General features: G+C 37.1%; 2 protein-coding genes across 2 annotated transcripts in view; both read right to left on the bottom strand.

The window, feature by feature from the left end:
- Positions 1–466: 466 nt before the first annotated feature.
- Positions 467–4359, bottom strand: LOC308491522 (double-headed protease inhibitor, submandibular gland-like; the record flags this gene model as incomplete). Its single annotated transcript, XM_081035269.1, has 5 exons — positions 467–512; positions 974–1080; positions 2260–2302; positions 3034–3157; positions 4293–4359. 5 exons carry the CDS (start codon positions 4357–4359, stop codon positions 467–469), a joined length of 387 nt encoding a protein of 128 aa, XP_080891395.1.
- A 14312-nt stretch (positions 4360–18671) lies between these two features.
- Positions 18672–24159, bottom strand: part of SPINK5 (serine peptidase inhibitor Kazal type 5) — a gene marked incomplete at both ends in the record, with an annotated part of 71367 nt that continues 65879 nt past the window's right edge. Inside the window, 3 exons of the mRNA XM_081035550.1 lie at positions 18672–18806; positions 22727–22814; positions 23618–23745. Coding sequence (XP_080891676.1) covers positions 18672–18806; positions 22727–22814; positions 23618–23745 — 351 coding nt within the window. The remainder of the gene's footprint in view (positions 18807–22726; positions 22815–23617; positions 23746–24159) is intronic.

The raw sequence follows: 24159 nt of genomic DNA, 5'->3' as shown, positions 1-24159 counted from the left end.
GACCGACTGCCTCAGTGCAGGAGAGCACAAGGCTCATAATACCAGCATGGGCCAAGGAGCTGTGTCCTACACAACTGGACTGAGAAACAATGGCTTAAGCCAGAGTGGGGGTGGGGGAGGTGGAAGAAGGTGGAAAAAAGAAAAATAAATAAATAAATAAATAAATAAATAAATAAATAAATAAATGAAATGGGATGCTATGAGTAGATTTTGTTCTCCACTCCCAACATGAGTAGAAATAGAGGAAATCTTTCCATGTGACTTATAGTTCAGGAAATGACCATAGTTATTCTCCTCAAGAGAAGAATCACATCCACAGAAAAAAGCCTGACGACAGTTTTCTGCTGAAATTCGTTTATTGAAGATACAAATCCATATATTTGCCCCCATATCCATTCTAGAGGGAACTGGTTCTCTATGTGGAATCTGCCAAAGGGATCTTGGGGCCCTTGAGCATCAGAGAGACTCAGCATGTTCCATACTTTGCCAAAAATAATGCACCACGGCTCTGCCTATAAGAGAAATCATATTTTTAAATGGAAGACCCCTGAATTGTCTCTATACTTGTTCATGACTTTAAATTTAAAGTTTGATATCCTTAGATCGGGCCAGGCAAATGAGTACACAGCATGAACAGTGAGCAGTTAACACTGAGTTTCAGCATGGTGAATAAAATAATTCAGTATGCTAGTAAAAGCCAGTGTTAGGAGGCAAAAAAAAAAAAAAAGTAAATTTCTCTTTTTATCTGCCACTTAATAATATTATAAGTCTTTAGCTTTCCTAGCTTCAGTTTCTTCCTACTATCTACTTTCTCTTTCTCTCTTCTTACTTTTTGTAAAAATATTATGATGATCAGTGAACCATCTCACTCTTATGCTCCATAGCAGCGTCTAGCTTATTAGGGAGCTAAGATGATTTCTGGCTCTGCGAGAAAGGTTATTTCTGCAAATAACATACTGAATCCAGCACTTACACAACACTGTTGCAAAACAAGCATCTGTTGGCATACACTACTCCATCAGATCCACAGTGAGGATTATATTCCATGGTACATACATCAGCATAGTGGGTGCACTCAACCTGCCCATGTCCAAAAAAAAAAAAGGGAAAAAAGAAAAAATAATTTCAAATCATTAAATCATAGAAAATGAACTTTTAAAAGACCTTGAGGGATCATTTAGTCCAAAATCCCACATGCAAAAGACATAGCCTCCGCAGTTTATATAATGTGACCCAACAGTGTGGGGAATATCGTCTCAGCAAGGGACAGCTCAGCTCAAGTCTAGGGCGCCCTTCTCTCTCATTCTCTACATCTCAGAGACAAATGCATCGGTGGATTCAATCTTGTACTTCATTTCCAAATTAGTCCTCTCCTCACCATACTGTCATTCAGGCTCTTGGTATGTCTTGCCTACACATTTGCAATTGTCTGCCAATTTATTGCCCAGCCTCCATGCTTTATCTGAGATTTCAATTACTCCACACTGATGCCAAAGTGATCTCTTACAAATCAAATTAGATCTTGTTCTCCACCAACAGAAAGTCCCCTCATAATTTAAGGACTGGATTCCCTGAGGGTTTCCTACTGCTGAACGTCCCTGTGCTTTTGCTCATGGTGTCTTTCCTCCACTGCATGGTTTTATCCTCTTTATCCATCAGACCAACTCCTATTCCTCCTTAAAAGTCAGTTTATCTACTTTTATAATAGTTTCATGATGACATTTCTCGCTCATCCACCAAATTGGGTTGTGTGCCCCTCCTTAAAATGAACTGTCATTACTACCAAAACCCCATGTTTACAATTCTCTTATATCACACTTCAAACTCTATTAATGTTATTGACATCCCACTCACGTAGCTCCTTACCCCTGAATTGTCTCTATACTTGTTTGTGAATTTTTTTTGTGCTTTAAAAAAATAGCTTCCTTTATTGTTATGAGAGTATCCTTGAGTCTCCGATTACCCTTGAAATCCTTTTCTTAACCTGCTGATTAGTTGCAGTGTTAGAAAATAAGCACATGTATAACAATCTGCCCCAATTAAGGGCTATGAGTAAAGTTTGTGGAGTCTTCCTCTGGGTAAATCAATTAACTATACTTCAGGTCATCTGTTTAGACTGGCCAGGTGTCTTACATATGACTATATATAGTCATAGATAATTTCTAGAATACACATTTTAAAATAGGTTTTCTCTATGATAGTGAGGAATTAGAGTAACATTTTATATTAAGAATAAATAAAATTTCTGCATATACTTACACACTTGTCATCATGAAGTTTTCTGAGGATAATTCTTTTATTCCTGGAAGAGAAGATTTTATTGACTGGGTAATACAGTTACTTGATATTTCATAATCTACAGAGTAAAACACAGTCCCATGTCATTCTGTGTTGTCTAACCTGGACTGAGAATGAGGATTTTTGGTTAATATAGTCAATGCTAGTTGGCTAATATTGACCATTAACATCTTTGTTGGATAATCATTTTGCAAACAAAAATTCTCAAGATCAACACTAGAAGGAGATTGGGCATTTTAAAAATAGTCCACGAATATTAAGATGAAAATCAAAGGCATGATATAGTGTGAAAATATTTTTGAGTTAAGAAAAAGAAAATATGCTCAAATCCATTTCTGGCACTTACTAGTGGGGTTAATTTTGTGATAGTCACTTTTCCTTTCTGTGTATTAGATTCCTGCCTTCTAAAGAGAATATGAGATAAGTAATAGATAAGATCTTTTCAGTCTTTCATGCCCTGTGAGAATAAAGATGTCTATATATAGCAGCTAATGGCCAAGGGATAGTGTTATAGGAATGAGAATTTGGTTGGATAGCAAAGAAATATATATATCCTTAGAGATATAGGTACATTTATTTATTTTAACAAAGCAATGTTCAAAGAGTATTGGAGGAGTATGACAAAAGAGGATTTGTCAAAACATGTTTTTAAAAACCAAGGAGATTTTGGCCAATGTGGACTTTGTGATCTTTAAAAAAAGGTGGTAGGGTCTTCAAATTGAGTACCACACTTACTGGTTTAGGAAGCAATACATGCATTCATTACTGTAAGTTCTCTGATCTGCTCCACATATTGGTTTGTACTCCCTTGAGCATGGAATCTTGCTTCCTTCTCTCATGTATTTGGAGCAGTCTACCTGTAATTGGAAGAAAAAAATAATGCTCTACATTCTCTTGCTTCAATTCTGTAGTCATTCTCATATCAAAATGGTAAGGAGAAAAACGAGTGGAAAGAGTACTAGCCTCTTCAACTTTTCAGCAAACATGTCCGGAAGATCTTCAATGGACAAGGTGCTGTGCTACAAAAATTAACATTCCTAAAACATTCCTGAAGCAAAATGCGAATTAGCTGTTTAAAAAGGGAATATTAATCTCCCCTTTTAGGGTTATAGTGAGAGTCCAAAGGAATAACGAATGTAAAAAAAAAATTCAGAAAAGTTTAAATGCTACCCAAAGGTAAAATTTCACTTTATCTGCTGCTCTCCTTTTACAAGGAAATTCCTTTTGTAACCTTTAAAGAAAGAAACGCCACCAGAGGAATCAGAGTAAGAAGAGTTTTATCTCCTGAGGAATTATTTCAGTCTATCGTGAGCCAGTTTAACTATGTATCTCCCCAGGTCCATTTACACATTAGCTTTGATTTCATTTTTACAAAAACCACAGAGAAGATTGCACTCACCCTTGTCCCTATTGCTTGATCACCGAAGACAGTGGGATGAGATGCAGTTGGAGAGAAGGAATTGGAGAAAAAGGAAATCCCACAGTTAGAAATGCCAAGCTGCATTCATTGTTCACAATAATTAAAACCATTTCCTGACATCCCTTGCCCAGGCCAGATGTAAGAGAGGTCACTTCTTAACTCAGGGCCAACTCCGAGTGAAGACAGACATGTCTGTGATCCTGGTAAGAAAACCTGGGGGAAATCCCTGGTCATTGGGGAAGGGCTGTCACAGGTATCCACGCGTGCCTGTGGCCACGCCCAGTGTAGGGTTGAGTTATGGTCTCAAAGTTGCATAAGTGGTTTGTGAAAGGGCAAGTCAGAAACCTGAGGGATCCTGGAGCCTGATCAGGAACTGAGTGAAGAGCCGACAATTCTTCTATTCTTCTCTGTCTCTCTTCCTGAAGGTCTGAACCACCCCCACATTGTTAATTGGAGCAATCCAAATAGATCCCTTCTAAATTATCTCTGGACTTTCACATTCTATAATTACTGAAGGCTGAATGTATTGCAGTTAACGTAAAGGTCTGAGCATTTCAAATGAATCCTAACTTACCAGGAGGTGAGACAGCCCATGTAGTAGCTGCCAGAGCAAGAATGGCAAAAGCAGTGATGCTCTTCATTGTGCTGTTGAGTTAGAGTAGTAGAGATGGGCTGCTCTGAGACCAGAAGCCCAGCGAAAGAGAGAAGAAACAGTCTGACACACACAAACATGCAGTGGATATATATACATGGAAGGCAGGGTCGCACCCTCATTACAACTTGACTTTTTCAATGATGATTGGCTGTTAACCCAAGCTAGGGCCTTTTTTTTCCCCTTTGTCAAGGAAAGCTTCCTTATTATCTTGATTTATAGACAGTTAGAACAGGTACGCCCTGAAACTCATTGACCATAAGATATTTTGCGTAATATTCTTTGATTTCTTAACAAATACAAATGGCAGGGCTATATTTGAGGACAAATAAATCACAGGTGTAGGAAGGAGAAAGAAGAATTAAAATGACACGTAGAAAGGGTAAGTTTGCACAGTGACAGATAACTACTGGGATTAGTGGGGTGATCACATTGTAAGGTATAAAAATGTCGAATCACAATCTTGTACACCTGAAACCAACATAACTAATATAATATTGTACACCAACTATACTTAAATAAAAAAATTTTAAAAGGTTATATTAAATACAGGAAAGTTGAAATAGACAATAGAAGCATGAGGACATTTCTTTAAAATCTACAGTAGTAGACGACATTAATAGTTTGCACCGTAATACCTTGCTTTGCTAGAGTATGAAGATACTTACAATGTTCTCTGAAGGTTTGTTAAATGATTAAAATAAACTGGTGAATTATTTAGAGCATTATTATTGCTATTTAGCAGATGGGACAACAAACTCAGAAAGATTGAATGTATTCTATTTAGTCCAGAGTTCATTATCAGGATAGCCAGTTCTTCAAAATCCTAGGTCTGTACTTCTCTCCCAAAATATCTTTTCCCTCATTAAGATATACTACTTCAATAACTAAAATGGGTACAGTGGTACCTTGGTTTTCGAACGTCTCCATTGAAGAACATTTTGGTTTATGAACGCCGTAAACCCGGAAGTAAATGCTTCTGTTTTCTAACACGACTCAGAAGTCAAACACGTCACACGGCTTCCGCTGAGTGCAAGATCCTGAGGCCTAGCTGTTGGCTGTTTTTGAACGTTTCAGAACTCATGGATTATGTTAAAAAACTGAGGTACCACTGTATTTCTAATGAAAATTCTGAGTTTTGCATACTGTCTCGTGACTCATACGGTTATAACCATGATATTCTGTTTAACACAATCCCCTGCACTCACACCTATATATTTCTCTCTGTCCACAAAACCAATATTCTTTTTCAATAACACAGGCCCAGTGATTTCCAATTACTTAGCACTTTCATCCCTATTATCCCATGTGGTCCTCACATCAGCTTTCCAGAAGATAGAGTGAAAATAATTAATTCACAAAGGACAAACTCAAAGACTGGAGGAGTTAAGCAAATTCTTCAAAGCAGACAGCTACTGGATGATAGAATCTTGACCAAAACTACATCTTCCAATTTCAGATCGTATGACTTCACAGTAACTGCATTTGTTTCTAGTTCTTTAAGGAACACATCTCTCATTCATATTTTCCATTTTCTAATACCACTTCTTTTTTTCTCAGTTAGCATTCTACAGTTTTAGTTTATGCCATTGTATAATTAGAATACTTATACCTCACCCGTATTTCAATGCTGCATCACCATTCGAAATATTAATATGTATACTTCAATGAAATGCTCCCCAAAAGCTTTTGTGAATAGGATAAATGATCTTCTTCCTAAGTTACAGTGAAGCATCTCCTTAGACTCCCATGTTCTAAGAAGACAGAAATCAAAACAATGGCTCAGGGAATTTAGAGCTGATGGGTCCCTGAACAAGCACCTGGGTCTGTAGTTTTCAAACTTTTTGCTGTTGTTTAATTAAGAAATGGAACTTTCCCCCCCCCAAATGTAATTCTAAAAGACAAACAATAAAAGAAGCAGATTTTTAAAGAGACGTTAACTTAAATGGAAGCAAGACAGGGTTCAAGAGTACCTACTTTTCTACATTTCCACCACACACCTCAAGATTCCATGTAAATCCATTTGAGAACTTCCGATCAAGACCCGCCCTTCAACCAAAAAAAAAAAAAGTGAGGCCACTCAGTGAATCAGACCTCCTGATTCTTTGCTTTGCCATATTTTCTCACACCACAGCCCTGTGTCAACATGGGATTTCTGCTCTACTTACTTTTCCAAAGAAGGTGAGGATCTGCCACATCGGTCCTAGACTCAGTTCTTCACTACTTACTGGACATCACCTCTGGATATCCCAGAGCACCTTCGCGGTCAACATGTTCTCCCAAAAGCTTGAAGCTAAATCTCATTTTTAATGGCTTCTCTCCACTGTCACTCTATTAATAATAATAGTTGTCAATAATAACCCAATCCAGGAAAGTTCAGGAGTCTTCATTTCCTCTCTGATTTTCACATTCTCATCTAATGTCTTACCAACTGGTTTTTCATTTGTGCGTATGCTTTCTTCTCCAAGAAGAATAAAAGTTTGGAGAAAATTTTTTCCCCTTTTATCACTCACAGTTCATGAATAACGGTGCAGAAATCCACCTCCCATGTTCCTCCCTTTCTGGAAATTCTCATGGGAATGACAGAGAAAGTGATCCCATCAGTACATTCTAACAAGGCTGAATTTTTCTTTCTTTTGCCACCCACTCAATAACTAAGGGTTTAAAAACAATGCATAGAATTATGTTGAACTCAGCATCCCCACAACATATTGCCCAAATGAAAAGTCACTTCAAAGAATCCACACCCATTTCTATTATGAATTGCTCAAGGTTCTTGTTTCACAACAAATTGACTGGCTGTGACTATCTGGTAGCCCCCCCTTGGTGAGGATCTGCACTACTCATGAATCCTCAGCGCTCCCCATGCATACTAGAGGTGCGTTTCGATCAAGAAATGTGGATGTACAAAATGGTCTATTCCTTCTTTTTCTCTAAATAAAATGACATCTGATTCTGAGCCCCTCCATGCTCCCTGGATTTGGGGACATTTGGCCCCATTCATTATTGGAGTTTATGAGGATGTAAGATGCTTCAGCCGTGCTGAGAAAATGAGAGCAGGCCCTCCAGTCTGGACAATCTTGGTTGTTGCCTGGCATCCTGATGGCCCAAGGCAGCCATAAGTGGTTCCCTTCAGTGAGGTTGCTCCCTGATTCTGTGCCACACGTGGGACATGGTGAATTTCGACTGAGACTGAGAACCCCTGAAGCTAAGGTTTGGCAGACTCTTTTTGTAATCACACACTCAGCAGTTTCTGCCTTTTCAGGATGCTGCCAAGCAGCAGTCTTGGTCAGTGTTAGAACCCGGTTCCTTTCATTTTTCCTGAAAGTTTTGTTCCTTCTGTTTTGGTTACTTTCTAAAGTCTTCAAGCCACTAGGTGTCATTTCTTGCCTATTATTTATGCATTTGTCCAGTTTAACTCAAACATCCTCTAACGCAAAAGTACACACCTTTACCTGCCAGCTTTATGATGAGAGGGAAGGAAAGCTACAAGGAAACTAGTTAATAGCTTTTAGCTACTGCTTTCATTGTTGATGCTGTATTATTATTTCTTGTTTGACATATTGATACTAAAACGACTGTATCAAAATTCCATTCTTCTTTAGAATCTTATCGTGTGCTTTCAGTTAAGTGTTGATCAAGGGTTAGCAACTTCACCAGGAATCCTTCAGTGGGCATGTAAAACTCGAGCTCATCCAACCTTTTTTGAGGGTACAAGAACAGCCTCTGGGTGGGAAAAGATGTGGCATTTCCTGTTTGATTCATGTCTGTCCTGTAACCAGAGGCCGGGACCTAAGCAGATATCCTTTGTGGACACAGCTCATTTTTAGAGAACTTGGCAACAGTTCTGGCAACTTTCTCACTTAAAATTTTACAAGCAGTGTGGATCCAGAGATGTAAATATAATAAACTGGCAACTTTTCATTTTATCACTTGTTCTCTGTACTTCTTTTATGGAAGCCAAGCCATTGGCATCCACTTTTCACTGCCAATGCCATTACTGTATGCTAAAAACTCTGTACTTTCTCCTGACGCATGTTCCATAGATTTGGAATTGAAGTATTCCACAAATGAGCAGAAGTGACCATTTCTGTACATAATGAACACTTTTATAGGATCACTGAATACAAAATCCATTTCTTTTATCTGAAAACATAATCAGATAGATAATTTCATTTACATGAAGAGAATGGAACTCATAGTCATGAGGCCAGAGAGACTGGTGTAAGGAATATGAGCGTAAAAGCCACACACTTGAATTTGGATTTCTGATTTACACCTATTTGGGTAAGCTCAGAAAATTACTTTCCCTTCGTTGGCTTCAGGATTCCCATACATTAAATACACTAGCTAAATCATCTCTAATTTTCTTCTAGCTCTGTCAGCCTAGGATTGTATCAACCTAAAATAAAATAACCTTTTTCCTGAGAGTGTCTTTTTCACTATGTATCATATATTTATTTGATAAAAAGCAGTTAATTAGTTGAAAGTTAATACAATGTTAATTACAACAATACTCTTCACAGCATAATTTTCTGGTTTCATGCTGCTCTTTGCATTCCTCCTCATCATTAGCTTTTGCTAATGATTCTGAGAAACACCTCATGAATCTAGCTTTTCTGGGGGTGGGAAGTTACATTTTATATGTTCTTATGTTCATGTAACTACTTTGTTTCCAACCATCAGTGCCAGCAATTTTTAATTTGCAATATCTCTAAATTCTTTGCAGAATAATGGTGCTCTCCTATCCTCGTAGGCTTTATGTCATAGGCCAGAACTGAGAATGTCTGTCCTAAATTTCCTTTAAAAGCTTTTATCTTAAGGGTCTAGGTTTACTCAACAACTTTTAATAAGCAATTGCTCCATACCAGGAATTGTACTAGGAACTGGGGATTTAAACAAGAATATTAAACTGTCTCTTTGCTTAAAGAAGTCATAGTCTAGTGAGAGAGATGGACTTGTAAATAAGCAAAAGAACAATGACAGCTGGTAATATAGGTGTAAGGACAGGACGTTATGGGACCATAACAAAGAAATAATTAATTCACACTCTGAGAAAAAAGAGTTCATGGAAGTCTTCCAAAAATAGTCTGCACCTTTAATGAGGTGAGAAAAAATTAGTCTAGAGTTTAGAGGGACGAACCTTGTGAAACAGAAGGAAAAAATGGGAGGACTAGTGGTGTATTAAAAAAAAGAAGGACCAACCGGAGAAGGACCAGTGGTGGATATGTTAGGAAGAGGGGACACGTAAGATCAGGTTCAAGGAAATTAGTCAAGGGCTTAAGGGAAATGCAATGCAAGAGTTGAAGATGGAGAGGTGAACAGAAGCCCTTGCATGTCTAGCGTTCATCTTGGGAGCTAGCAACGCTGCTTAAAAGTTTTAAGCATAATACCATCCAATTTGGGCTTCAGATCGTTACTCTGCCTACAGTGGAGAATGCAATGGAACGGAGAAGGCTGAAGCAGGAAGATCATTTATGAGGCTATTGTAGTCAATCATGAAAGGATGATGATGGCTTGAACCAAAGAGCTTATCAAAGTTGGTGATTAACTCTATGGAGGACCAAAGAGTGTAGGGAAGACAATGCCTAGTTTTCAGGTTTGTCTCTTTTTGCTTGGTTCTAGTGCAGTGTGGCTGAAGTTTAAACAGGGGAATTAAACAAATCTGCTTGGAAGAGGTCATTTGGATATTAAACAAACAAACAAGAATGAAGATAAGCAAGTCAGTTAGGCTACTGAAGAAGTTCACTGACAAAAAGGATCTAACATCCATAAAAGAAGAAGAAAATAAGGTAAAAATGTAAGATGTCTAGAAGCTTGAATAATATTTACAAGCACTGGGAGGAAGGCAGCACATCAAAATAACCCAGAAGGAGCTCTACGGTCAAATGAAAATTCCATCAAGAATGACAAATATTTGATTTATTTTCCTGGGACTGATCTTCAATTGACAAAGCTTTCTCTCTGTTCTCCTTCATGCTTGAAGGATGACTTACAGTCACATATTATTTAGATAGAACTTTAATTTCCATTCTGTGAAGGAAAAGGGATCTATCTGCGTGCCAAGATGGTGTCAGGGAAAAAACAAGATGTCTTGTTACGCTTTTTTAAATGAGAGAAACAAATGCCATTGGTAAAGGCCACAGGGAGTGTCATTGAAGGGCACATTCCCTTCATTTACTATAACCTAACTGTGTAATATATGACACTGGCCTTGGTCAAAGTCAACCAAGAAGGTCACAAAGAACACTGCATTGGGTCTTGCCATGTGCTTTCCTCAGTTTCAAGCATGTATTAAGTGTTTAGAAATGTTAACATTTATTATTTTCTATTATCATTATCATAGAATGAGAAGTGTAGTTGGTGTTTAAAAGTATAGAAGGGAGCAAAGAGAAGACAGTTAACATACAAAGAAGAAGGAAAAGAGACAGATTCTTACCCCTTACTGGTTTATAGCCCACAGGTCAAATTGGGCCTACCACCTATGTTTGTAAATATAGTCTCATTGGAACACAAGCATGCATATTTATTTACATAATGTAAATTCATGTATTTACACAACAGCAGCATTGAGTCGTTCTGCCAGACACTAAATGTCCCGCAAAGCCTGAACGCTTTTCTATCTGGCTCTTTACAGAAAAGTTTGTTCATCCATAGTCTAGACATGGGCTTTCTGAAGACTTGAAGGACAGAGGAAGACTTCAGGTGAGAAGTCTTTGCATGAGAAAATAAGGAGTTTGATAGTGGTAAATCTACGACAACCTGTATTCTTAAAATGGAAATATGAAATGCTAGTTATGGAGAAATATGTAACCTGTGGTAGTGACCAGGAAGAGATGACAGAAATAGCTTTGCTGTCTTTACTTCTCTGAGGATCACTTGTCACTTTTAGGTTTCGAATTATAGCGCTGGTTTCTGAAACCTCAGTGAGACGGGCCTGATTTTGAATTGCCTCCCATCCATCAGGATATAACTTATCCATCAGGAGGCAACTCAGAAACTTACTTGATATTTAATGCAACTATTTTGTTGTGACCTTTTTGAGACTGACATTTTATATTCACCTCTAATCTGTGTCTCAGAAAAATAAACTTTCAGTTTTTTAAAAATCCTAAATAATGTGTTCAACGCATTCCCACTTGTATCCCCAGTCATTGATCCTCAGTCCATTCTCTATTTTCCTTTGTCCTCATCTCATTCTTGTCCTCCACTCCACCCTGGACCCTTATTGGGTCCCTGGGCCTTTCTCCATGTCTCATCCCTTTCTAGACAATCCGATCGTCCACCCTACCCTATTCCTACGCCAGGCTCTTTCTCTGGTGCTCAGAATGATTACCAAGGATTGGTTAAGTTCTAAGCGTTGAATAACAAAGTCTTTGTGTATATTACCTAATATTCATAATCATAATAAAAATAATGATAATAATAAAAGAAATGTAAAGGGTTTGTTGTTTATGTTTCCGTAACATGATCAAAATGGTATAACAAAGCAACCACTTCTCAAAAAATAATGTCTTGGTCATGACCTGTATATAGGATATCCTATAAATAACCAGGAAGGAGACATAGTCTCACATGTTATAGAATCTCTAAACCATCGCATACATCCTGGAATTGCCAAAGAAAATAGCATCATTTTTGTCTCACTTTTTTTTTCTGAAATTTTCATGCTTGAAAAACGATGTATAAGCCTTCTTTCTTTCTTTTTTTTCTTAATGACAATACAAGGGGGAAAAGCGTAGGAATTAATTTATTTTCACTTCATTACAAAGGCAAAGGATTACAAGATTGACCTAGTGACAATGTATCTAAAATTTAAAAAGCAGAGGAAAAAATACAAAATGAACTTCCCAAATCCAAGTAGGCCTGCCATTCTGGGCACAGTTCTTCTGAAGCTGAGAATAACTTGAACAGGGATGGATTCTCCACAGGCTTTCACCCTCTACAGGGGGTTCAGCACCAGCCCAGAATCGGAAAGTGAACAACATATCTCAGTACTGTCACAAGACACCAGCAGCAAGACTCTGAGCATGATGACTCTGAGCATGACAGTTACCGCTTGTTTCATCCCACCCCTCTCTAAAGCATGTGTCCCCTGATAGATGTTTCATGTGCTTTAGCTCACTAAATTTAGTAGCCTCTAGCCACGTGTAGTTATGGAGCACTTCACATGTGGCCAGCCCAAAGTGAGACGTGCTGTAAGTATAAAATACATACCAATAGCAAAGATTTAGTCAAAAAAAAAAAAAAAGTTCATATTGATTATACTTTGAAATAATAGTTTTGATATATTGGGGTAAATAAAATATATTAAAATTAATTTTACCCGTTTCTTTTATAGCTACTACAAAATTTAAAATTCCATATGTGACTTATATGATGTTTCTATCGACAGTGCTGTCCTAGAGAATTACACACATTGGTAACTCTCATTTCCTTAGTCTTCTCCCAAACTATGGAACTAAGGCCCTGACATAAGACATTCTTAAGAGGCAACATGATTGGATGTAGGAAATTCCTGGCTTGTGTCACCATATGGGGCCTATGTAACTGAGAGACAGTTATGCTACTCATGGAAATAGAGGCACTAAAAAGGGAAGCTGGGGAGGTGACAGATAGTGAAGGTGAGGCTGAGTCATAGTTGGTTGGCTTTATGTAAAAAACAATTTCCTACTAGCCAGGCAGTGGCAAAGAAATCCCAGAAAGGGTGTTCTGCTGGGTGTACTTTTATTGAACAAGTAGTTGGACAGACAGCATTGTGATCAGGAGGTTTTTAGAGCACAGACTGGGTGGAGATGTCTCTGTGCCCTCCAATCACAGAATTGAGGAGGAAAGAGATGGAGAAGACTGAAAGTCAGTGAGTCCATTCCCCTCAACAGCTCTCTATTGTTTTCTATAGGTAATAAGACGAGCTCTGAAGAATTCTTTGTATACACAGTTGGTGAAGGTAGGCAATTCAGAATTAGGGCATACACTTTCCCTCATGGCTGTCACCAATCCTCACATCATTCATCCTAGAAGAGAAGATAGGTATGTTAGATAGCAGAAATTCAGAGACATTGTAGAAATGTGGGGTATGCCTTTATAGCTGTACCATGGTCAAAGAAATCCATAGATTTCTGCATTCTACCAAGAACTCGCAATTTAAAATCACTTTCACATTTTATTCAGTTGAGCCAATGGGCATTTATGGAGCACCTAGTATGTACTACCTGTTGAGAAAGATACAAAAATGAACTCTGCTCTTGATTACATGTGACCCTCACAGTAATGCAGAGAGATAAGTGTTATTAACATCATTTCACAGAGGAGGAAACTGAGCTTCAGAGACGGTTAGTGACTTGCCAAGGTCTCACATTTGGTCAGGACTTATAACCTAATTTCTCTAACATTAATGTTTTAACTCTTATAGTTTGTTTTAGGTCATGAGAATATATTCAGCTGTTTTCCTTGCCTGACTCATCCAATAGTCATTAATTCTTTAAAAGAACATTTCAAATATTAAATCAACACATAAAGTTTTTGTTTGTTTTTTTAAAAGGGGTAAGGGCCTCAGGAAGTTCTCTCCCACATAACCGTCCATCTTCAGCTAGTACTGCCTGGAGCTCTAGTAGCACTATCATTTCACACTCAAACTTTCAGCTTTCACATCGAAATTAAAATTAGGATATTTCCTTTGGTTTGAGAGTGACAAGCTATGGTCTTGTTAAACCCGTGAAAATCTTTGTTATTGAATTGAGAATTGTCATTTATTCGTCTCGTAAAATAGTATTGGTATTTTTCTTAATATAGGAATTTCCTTCCAAGGTAGCTAACCTTTATTTGAGATAATGCCTTCTCTAAAGCCCCTGGTTTTCAGAATCTCCAGACAACTAAAGGATAATGGCAGAACATCAGAAACAAAGTCAGAAAATCTATATTGGACCCACGACATAATACTGAACAACTCTGATAAATTGCAGGATTTTTTCCCCAGGCTGATTTTCTGTCAAATAAGAAGGATAATGATCCCTGCCCAAATCACATGACTATCACGAGGACGCAAAAGGAAAATCACATAAAGCTCTAGAGCAGGGGTGTCCAAACTTTTTTCAACGTTTTTCACCAAGGGCCATATGCAGTAAAATACACAAACAGTCGGGCCACTCACTCGAGGTGAAGTACGTATTGCCTCACCTGGTTTATTTAAGTAAACTAAATACATTTTTGGAATTTGCTGCGGGCCAATGAACAATGGATTGCGGACCGCAGTTGGCCCGCGGGCCGCAGTTTGGACACCCCTGCTCTAAAGGATTCCATTAATCTTAGTAGCTATATAATAGAAAGTACTTTTTAGATAGTAAGCAAAAGTATGGGTTTAAGGCTCCTTCATCTATTTTTCCAGGAATGTTGTGATTGCCTGGCCTTTTATTCCATTCTTGGGATTCCAAACTCTCTCAGAGAATCTTCTATCCAGGAGCAAGTTTCAGGCAATAGGTTCTATTCTTCCGGATATGCCTCCATAATAGTTATCAGAGCAATGCTGAGCCATGACCCACCGGTACCACCTTAGCGTATCAAAAATCGTAGCACTGAATCACAGAGGGAACTGAAACCATGCCCTGGACACCTTTTGTTCTACTGCCTGTTGCGTCAGTTACATCATGAATAATTCCTCTCATGAATAACGACTGCTATGCAACCCTACTGGGAAGAAAACACCCCAAAATGAAAGGAAGGAACTCCCTTACAAACCTTTTGTGCTTAGCCCTGGCAAGATTCTTTATTATTTGAATAAATACATCTTATCAGTGTTATCCTATGGCAACTTCCTTATAAAGAAGTTTTTGTCAAGTTGTCTACGTGAGATTGCAGCAAGGTGTGCTCTAAGGTGTGGTCTATAAGACTTGTATAAAGATTATATTTACCTCCTGTTCCTCACATATCTGTGACCAGGAGTGGTTGTGAGATGGGGGCACAGTATGTTCTGTCCATAAAATGAGGGCCAAACCTTTAAGAATTGATGTGGAATAAGAGAGCAAACACAATACGGGGACTATAGCAAAAGTGTAACCCCTCTCTTTATAGGTGTGTAAAGACCCAGAGTAGATAGATGGTCTCCTGATTTCATCCCAGTATTCCGCCTCCTCTATCTGCCTTCCAGCTGCTTGTGTAAAACGAGAAACACCTAGCTTATAGCTCTTAGTTTTCTAGTTTCCCATATCAAGGTTCACTGAGTAGCTCTTTACAATATGGTCTCATCTAGTGTTGCTTAAGATCCTTAAATCTGGCAGAATAGTTTCCAATTCCATTACTGCCAAAGCTATTCGTGACAGTGGAGTAAAAACAGTTGTGGATAATAGTAAATAATTATTTATTAAGTATGATTTATTAAAATGTTGTTTGCTTGAATTAAAAATACATTTGTGAATATCAAATATAAATTTTTAAAATATAATTCATTAAACATATTAAAAATAAATAAGCACAGTGCCGAGGTCTGTTTCTTTAAGTTCATACTTTGGTCTCTTAGATGTAATAAATAATAGTGATAGCAAAAATAAATGCCATTAATTATTAGACACTGTGCCAAATGCTTAAAAGTCAGTATTAATTTAATATTTTCAATAATCAGTGAGATCTTTAGTTTAGATATTTATGTGACTTGTCAAAAGTCTCATATATGAACAACATCAACACCTGGAATTGGAGCCCTTATTTATCTGGTAGCAAAAATTTTTCTCTTATTTGAAAATTGCTAGTTGTTTTCTCCGTGTTGCCTATCGTCTTGCTACAGGAAGAGATTCCTCAAACGCAGTTGCTAGGGAGAATGTCAAACTCAGGAATGTGTGTCAAAATATCCTTGTAGGAATTTAAATGAAAAAGTCAATTTTTCATTTTGGGAGGCAGTTTGACACAATGTAAAAATGCAAGGATATTGGGGTTACTCAGAAATGGGTTAAATCCAGTTCTGTCGCAATCTGACTTCTCTTGGTCTCTGTCTCATCTTCTTATTGTACATCACAGAAAAGACATACTCTGTGAAACTGCTGTGAGGGATAGTGCTACTGAAAAAATCTACTAAGGATCTCAGTAGTAGATTTACTGTTTGCTCTCAGTAAACAGTAAATATCTTTCAATAGTAACTATTGTGTTATTCTTCCCACATATTTTAGCAACCACTTAATTATTTTCACAATGAACATGTGAGCGGTTCTGGGGTTACCTGACCTCGTATCACTTCCCTGGCCAGAGAAATGTCCATTACTCAGTACAAGAGAAGAGAAGCAGAACCAACTGGTCCTAATACTATAATCATGGACGCCAGTGTACTTACGGAGGCTGGCATGCTGGGTGTTGTTGTTCCTTGGGTGCTATGCTCCTCACACTTCCCTTCGCTGAGTATGCGTGTATTAGTTTGGCGTATTCTAAAACAGAACAGAATCAGTTTCAAAGATAAAACAAAACCCAGGGATCAGTGTGGGTGACATTTGGGTGTCAAACCAGAACTGTAATATGGGGTAGGGCGTAGGCTCTGCATTCAACTCTTTTTTTTCCAGTAGGCATAATCCAGGTTTAGTCTCTGTCTTCTGATTTAGCTCCAGATTTGTTCCCCAGCCTTGGATCTATTTTGTCACATTTCATTCATACTCATAGAACTGCTTTATGTTGGAAATAAACTTGAAGATCATCTAGTCCGAAAGCTATTGTGTTACATATGGGAAAATTGGATCCCAGAGAGATGACTTTATTGAGTACGTATAATGTGACTTAAAGATTATAATATATATTTTATACAAATAGAATCATGCAAAATATAAGGAAAATACAGATTCCATACATAAAAATATATTTTACAAAGTATAACGAGACATAATCATATAATCTGCGTATACGTGTATTAGTTTGGCGCATTCTAAAACAGAATAGAATAAGTTTCAAAGATAGGACAAAACCCAAGGATCAATGTGGGTGACATTTGGGTGTCAGACCAGAACTGCAATTAGGGGTAGGGTGGACGATCTGGAAAGAGGTAACTTTCTTCATATTGTCAAAGGAATCTTTGACTCCCAATTTCTTAAGGATAGAACAGTAGTGTAGTGGAGAGAAAAGAAAACTATTATCCCCAAATCAACAAGGTTAAAATCCTATATGATCTACTTCCAGCTTTGTGACTTTAAAGAAATTACCTGGACTCTTTGAGCCTCAGATTAACCCTCTGTACAACGATGATAACACCACTCTATAGCAGGTACTGAGGATTCAATGAATGTGGGGCTGAATGTGAAAGTGCCTTGTCCACAGATGTGAGAACACATAAAGCACTTGTATGAAGATTTTATTCTAAGTATATGAACTGCAGAATGCTTCTTTATTTATGAGTTACTTGACTTAAAAGGAAATAAATGGAAACTCAAATATTTTTCAAGGATTGGAATGCAAGATATCAGACCCATCCTCACATTCTGGTCCTTTCTTTAGAGTCCTAAGAAAGATAAAATATGCATGGACTGCAGCGTAAGTCTGGGGTGGAGTGGGTAGAAAAGTTAAGATTTGTCACTATGCTCTCATTTAAAGCTAGTCAAGTGGAGGCTGGGAAAAGCTGAGGAATTTGAATGGAGGAAAGGGTAAGATAGCATTTGAGCAGAAAAGCAACAACAAAGCTACAACCAATAATGAAAGTATTAAAACGAAATCTTTGTGTTTAACTTAAAAATTACAATTCTCAATAATCGTGTGAAGTCAGTTGGCTCAGAGGCCTGGTTCCACTTCTCCAATGAAGAAACTGAACCTCAGAATGATGAGGTAATGGGCCCATAGATGCACAAATAATAATAAATCTGCGAGCAGAGGCCAGGTCTGCCATTTGCTCCACTGCGCTTTCTTTCGCATGCTACCTCTTTCTGCTACAAGAAGACTCAGGGAGGATGTGAAATCCACGACTAGCAGGTGGTCATAAGGTCCTAGAGATTATAGGCTGTGCTGCAATGATTCTTGACTTTTTTCTGTTAGACAAAGGATGGATGATGTTTGCCCTCCCATCAGTAACATGGGCTTATCGACATTTTCTTCAATTATAACCTCACCACTTTTTCCTTTCTCTCCCACTCAGTAAAGGACATAAACAATTTTATGAAAGGGATAACCTTAAATCTTCTCTGTTTTATATATGATGAAGATCATTCGCAAAATTAAGTTTTGAACTGCTATGATTGGTAGATTGGTTGCAGCACACCTCAAACTGCTATCGGTACACTATTGTGGGTCAAAGGGTAGTCAGGAACATCTACTCTGAAAGATACGATGGTTTGACTTGTATACTTACAGGTTTTCATGACAGAGCATGCAGGGGTTGTTGTATGTCTGGCCATCGTCACCACAGACAGGCTGTAAGTCCTTTGGGCAAAGGTAACCCATCTTGGGCAATACTCGGTAGTGTTTGCACATCTCAGAATCCTGAACAAGCAAAACATAAATCAGAATTGCTTCAGTGACACTCAGGAGGGGTTAGCTGGGGGGAACAATCTCGACTTCCTCCACCACATTTGAATAACTGGTTTGCAAAGTTACTGCCACCCAGGTCAGACAAATTCACATATTTATTTCACACCATTAGTAGGTAGATTTAACCTCCTGGATTTGACTTCTTTTTACTAAAGAAGGTAAGCAGCTAAACCAAGAAATAAGGGAGAGCAAAGCAATAAGACAGTAGAAACCCTACATGATATTGGGCACAGAGAAACTGAGGCATGGCCATAGGAAGAAAACTAGGATGATGGTAATCATACAAGAATAGAATCTTATTTTTTTTCTTAAATGGAGGCACTAGTTACATGTAATCTAGAAAGGAAAGACTCAGAGATAAATACTAATTACCTAATTAACTGCCTTGGGTTTTGAGTCCCAGCTCTGCCACAGAACTAGAGGAACGATTTACCTAACTTCTCTGAACCTTCGTTTCTCATCTGAAAGTCATGAATAGCTCTTGTCTTGTATTGGTTTATGAGAGCAAATCAGATAATGCATTTAAATGTATGCATAACACAGTGTTTGGCACATACTAAGGGCTCAGTATATGTTAATTGCTAGTATGTTCCCCAAGATAAAATATATATATTTTTTCACATATAAGATGGAACATATTTGTTCCTTGTAGTCTTTCAGAAGTGTGAATTCAATAATGATAATAATAATAACTTTATTAATTAAAGAAAAATAGATCCAAAGGGAAAAATAAGACAGAGAAATTTAAAAAATAGAATTATGGAAGATTTAAATATAATTGTGTCAATAGTTACATTAAATATTAATAAGACTAAGTACTCTAGTTAAAGAATAGAGACGATTAGCCTGGAAAAACAAAAAGACTCAACTATATAATGTTTACAAGAAGTATACTTTAAATATGTCTTTATATTTCAACCAGTAGGTTGAAAGTAAAATGAGAGACAATATATACATGTAAACACTCATAATACAAAAGCGACATATCTATGTTAATATCACATAAAGTACCATTTAGGACAAAAGGTATTAGCAGAAATAAAAAAAATTTCTAATGATAAAACAATTGATTCATTAATATCAAATCAAACATGCATGTATCTAAAGTATAGTTTCAAAATATACAAGGCAAAAATTGACTGACTAAAAGGAGAAATAGGCAAATTTGTAAACATATGGAAATATTAACTTACTTCTTTCAGTAATTGGTAGCAGAGACAAAAAAAAACCCAAAAAACAAGATACAGAATATTTTAAAATTACCTAGTTTGACTTAAATGATACTTAGACTTCTATATCTAACAACTGCAGATTACACATTCTTTTTAAGTGCACATGAAATTATTACCAAATAGAAAAGTCTGGACTGTTAAGCAACTGTCAATAAATTCCAAAGAACTGAAGTCATAAAATGCACGTTTTATGACCACAGTGGTACAATACTGGGGTTCCTATGTATTTAGGAACTCTAAATAACTCATGCCTCAAAATAATCATAATAGAAATGTTTGAACTGAATGAAAATGAAAATATAAACTATCATATCACAGCAGCTAAAGCAATGATTTGAGGGTAAGGTGTAAATAAGTACATAATTAGAAAGATTTAAAATCAATGATCGAAACATACATCTCAAAAAGCTAACAAAAATGGGCAAATTAAGCTCAAAGAAAACAGAAAAAACCAAATAATCAAGACGGGAAATTTTTGAACCAGAAAACAGAACAAAGTCAAACATTGGTTGTTTGAAAAAATTACTAATTAATAAGCCATTTGAAAAATTGACAAAAAGGCAAGAAATGCACATTACCAATATTAAGTATAAAAAGGGATGTCACAATATTAATACAGATATTTAAAGAGTAATGTGGAAATGTTATAAATAATTACATGTCAATATATTTGACAACAGATGCAACTAACAAGTTCCTTGAAAAGCACTATCTGAAACAGACATAAAGAAGAAACAGAAAACTTAATAATATTGAATCTGTTAATATTCATTTCAGAGGCATAAAGAAGTATTTGTTTTCTAGTTTGTTTTGATAAATATTTCAAACGTATAAATGGACTTTGGATTGTAGTGAGTTCCATATCAATAGAGATATTAAAGGAGAATTTAGATAAGTACCATCTATGTATCACTGACAAAGGTAGGACTAAACCATTAGATTTTTAGTATATATAGAAGGTACCCAAAAAATGTATATACATTTTAAGAAAAGAAAAAGCTATTAAAATTGTAATATTCAATATGTACTAATAACAAAAGATGAATGCAAGTCACGTTTGACTTCTGCAATTACAAGAGGTGATCAAAGTGGTTACCATCAGCGTCCAGACACTTCTAATTATGGCAAACTACTGCTTGAGAAACATCAACCAAAGTGTCAATTTGTATACATAGTTTTGGCACCCAAGTATATACTAAAATAATATGTGTATATATAGTGCATATACATATATATGTATATATAAATATATATGTAATATACTTATATGTACTAAATATATATTTATTAACAGTATAACACACATATATAAAATAAAATATTATTCTGTTAGAAGAAAGAAGGAAATTCTGCCATTTAAGACAATTTGGATGAAACTTGAGAGTATTATGCTATGTGAAATAAGTTAGGCAAAGGACAAATACTGTATGATCTCACTTATATATGGAATCTTATAAAGAAAGCCAAACTCAGAAACAGAGAGTAGAATGGTGGTTACCAGGGGCTGGGATTGGGGGAAATGGGAAGATGGCTGAAAAGTACAAACTTTCAGTTATAGGATGAATAAGTTTTGGTATCTAATATCCAGCAGGGTGATTATAGCTTATAATACTCTATTATATACTTGAAAGTTGCTAAGTGAGTAGATCTTAAATGTTTCACCTCAAAAACAGAAATGGTCCCTATGCGAGATGATGGAGGTACTAGAAAATGCTATATGGTGGTAATGATTTTGTAAAACACAAGTGTCTCAGATCAACACCTTATACATCTTAAACTTATATAATATGTGAAATCGTAATAAAGCTGGGGAAAAAAGAACAGATTTTTGTGAATAGCTCTTCTCCATGCCAGAGATCACCAGTGTAGTGCCTAATTTACTGGAAATATGTAATTGTTATACATTTCACTAGTGCAAATCATCTATTATCCTAGCTAAATCGAGCAAGTAATTAGGTAAAATTCATGTTTGATACCTTTCTTTCTTCTTTCTGGGTCATTGACAAGGTGCAAAAGTCTCCCTTTTAGGGCCCAATTTGAGATTATGCTCTCATCATTCCTTTCCTCCTTTCTGCTCCTGACCTTGTCAAAGCTCTAAAACAGCAATCCGATTAGGCTGATTTACACTATGATATACCCCACTGATGGCCATCAGGCTATATTTTAAATAAAAAGTTTTAACTATTGCCAATTACCGATTGGTGGCATTTCCCAAGTGGTCAGCACGGCACTCTAGGCTATTGGGCAAAGGATTTGGTTTGAGGAGGGGGAGTGAGAGGAAGCTGGGTGAGGAACCTTTTTGGTCTGCTGACATTACAGAATTGAGGCTCCCAGCCACTTACATGACCACCTGTGAGATAAGTCACATTCATTACACACTCACTTTTAAAACTTTAAAAAAGTACTACATGGGCGTGGAATGGGATTAATAATCTCAAAGAGCGATCCACTGATGACTAATTCCAGGACTCTCACCAAACATGAACTACATTTAATCCTCAAAGGACCTGAGGCTGCACTGAATCAGCCTTTTCCAGACTTTTCTATGAAAATGAGATTTATAGAGGGCAAGGGGCAATAGGCCCCCCAAAACAAGTGAATTAAGTAAAAAGGTAGCTTTTCAGAAAGAGTCATTCTTACCAGAGTAGAAATACGGGAATCCTCTTCAGAAGCTCTAAAGTGCGATGGCTTTTCTTGAAGTTTTGCCCTTTCCAAAGCTTCTTTCTGACTAAAAAAGAAAACAAAAAGTAATTTAAAGTTTTAGCAACAAAGATTAGCTCCTATAACTTCCAGTGGAGAGTAAGCAATTCTAATAAAATATGATGGAACCATAGAACATTCTATCAGAGAGCAACTAGGATAACGTGAAGAAAAAAGCACACCGCTGGGAGCTGGTGTAGAGCTTTGATCACTTAATAGGTGTGTAACCTTGGACACGTGCTTACATTCCTTGAGTTTAGACTTTTTAAAACATTAAAAAAAAGTTAGTATAGATAATTCCTATCTCAAGGAACATACTACAGAGAGCTAAACAAATACTGATTGATTATTATTATTGTGTTTAGTTTTTCAAAACCATTGTGGCCATCATCATTATCTGTCACATTCATTGGTCTCCAAATGTGGTTGTTCATCAGAATAACTCAGTGACCTGTTCTTAAAAACAAATTCCTTAGCTGTGGAGACTGACTTCATATATTTTTGGGGTAAAAAAAAATTCGTTTTTTTTTTTTACAGAAACCCTTCTTTGTTGGGTCTGATCTAGTTTGGAACAAAATTCTGGAACAATTTCTTATAACCATCATCCCGAGAGTTGAAAAAAGTTTTTTTTTTTAAGTGAAAACTAGTAAATATGATGGTTGGCATTTACATGTGAATTTGCTGTCTTCCAGATTCAGGCATTCTTTGTCTTGTATCGGGGCCCTGAATCGAAAGACTTATTTTAAGGACCTTATGGTTCATTTTAAACAGCAGTTTCTAAAAATGCAGTTCGCCCACCACCTGAAAGGGTAACAGGATCCTTTTACTTACAAGACATCTCTGCACATGTAGCACTCGTTTTTGTATAACGTCCCGTCAGCTCCTCGCACGGGGTCATTCTCTCGAGTGCACAAGAGCTCGTCATTCCTCATATACCTCCGAAAGTTACCACACTGGTCCTAGAATATGAGAAAGGGGAAGTGAACATGGCTTTTTCCCTTCTTGGCTTGGAGGTTTTCTCAAACTTGGTTTTAGGAGGTCTTCTCTTGGCTCTGGGCTCAGACTCACTGCACTTATCCCGGCAAGGGAGGCCAAGGAACACCCTCTGACTGTCTAAACTTTCCATCCTCTGCTTCATTCCGAACCTCTCTGGGCTGGTCCTGGAAATGCAGGGAAACATAAAACCCCTGATAGACCTTCTTGTCTCCTTTATCCTTTCCTTCCAGCCTTCCTATCCCATTTTCCACATGAGATGCACCCTTGACCAAAGGACATTTTTCACGAAAATCTAAGGCTACAAATGTGATTATCACTGTTAAAGGACTGAATAACAATGTCTTCTTTGCAGTCTTGAAAAGTGAATAGAAAAGGCA

This window comes from Rhinolophus hipposideros (assembly GCF_964194185.1).
Source record: "Rhinolophus hipposideros genome assembly, chromosome: 23".
NCBI classification, from domain to species: Eukaryota; Metazoa; Chordata; class Mammalia; order Chiroptera; family Rhinolophidae; genus Rhinolophus; species Rhinolophus hipposideros.
This window is presented reverse-complemented; position numbering and strand designations above follow the sequence as displayed.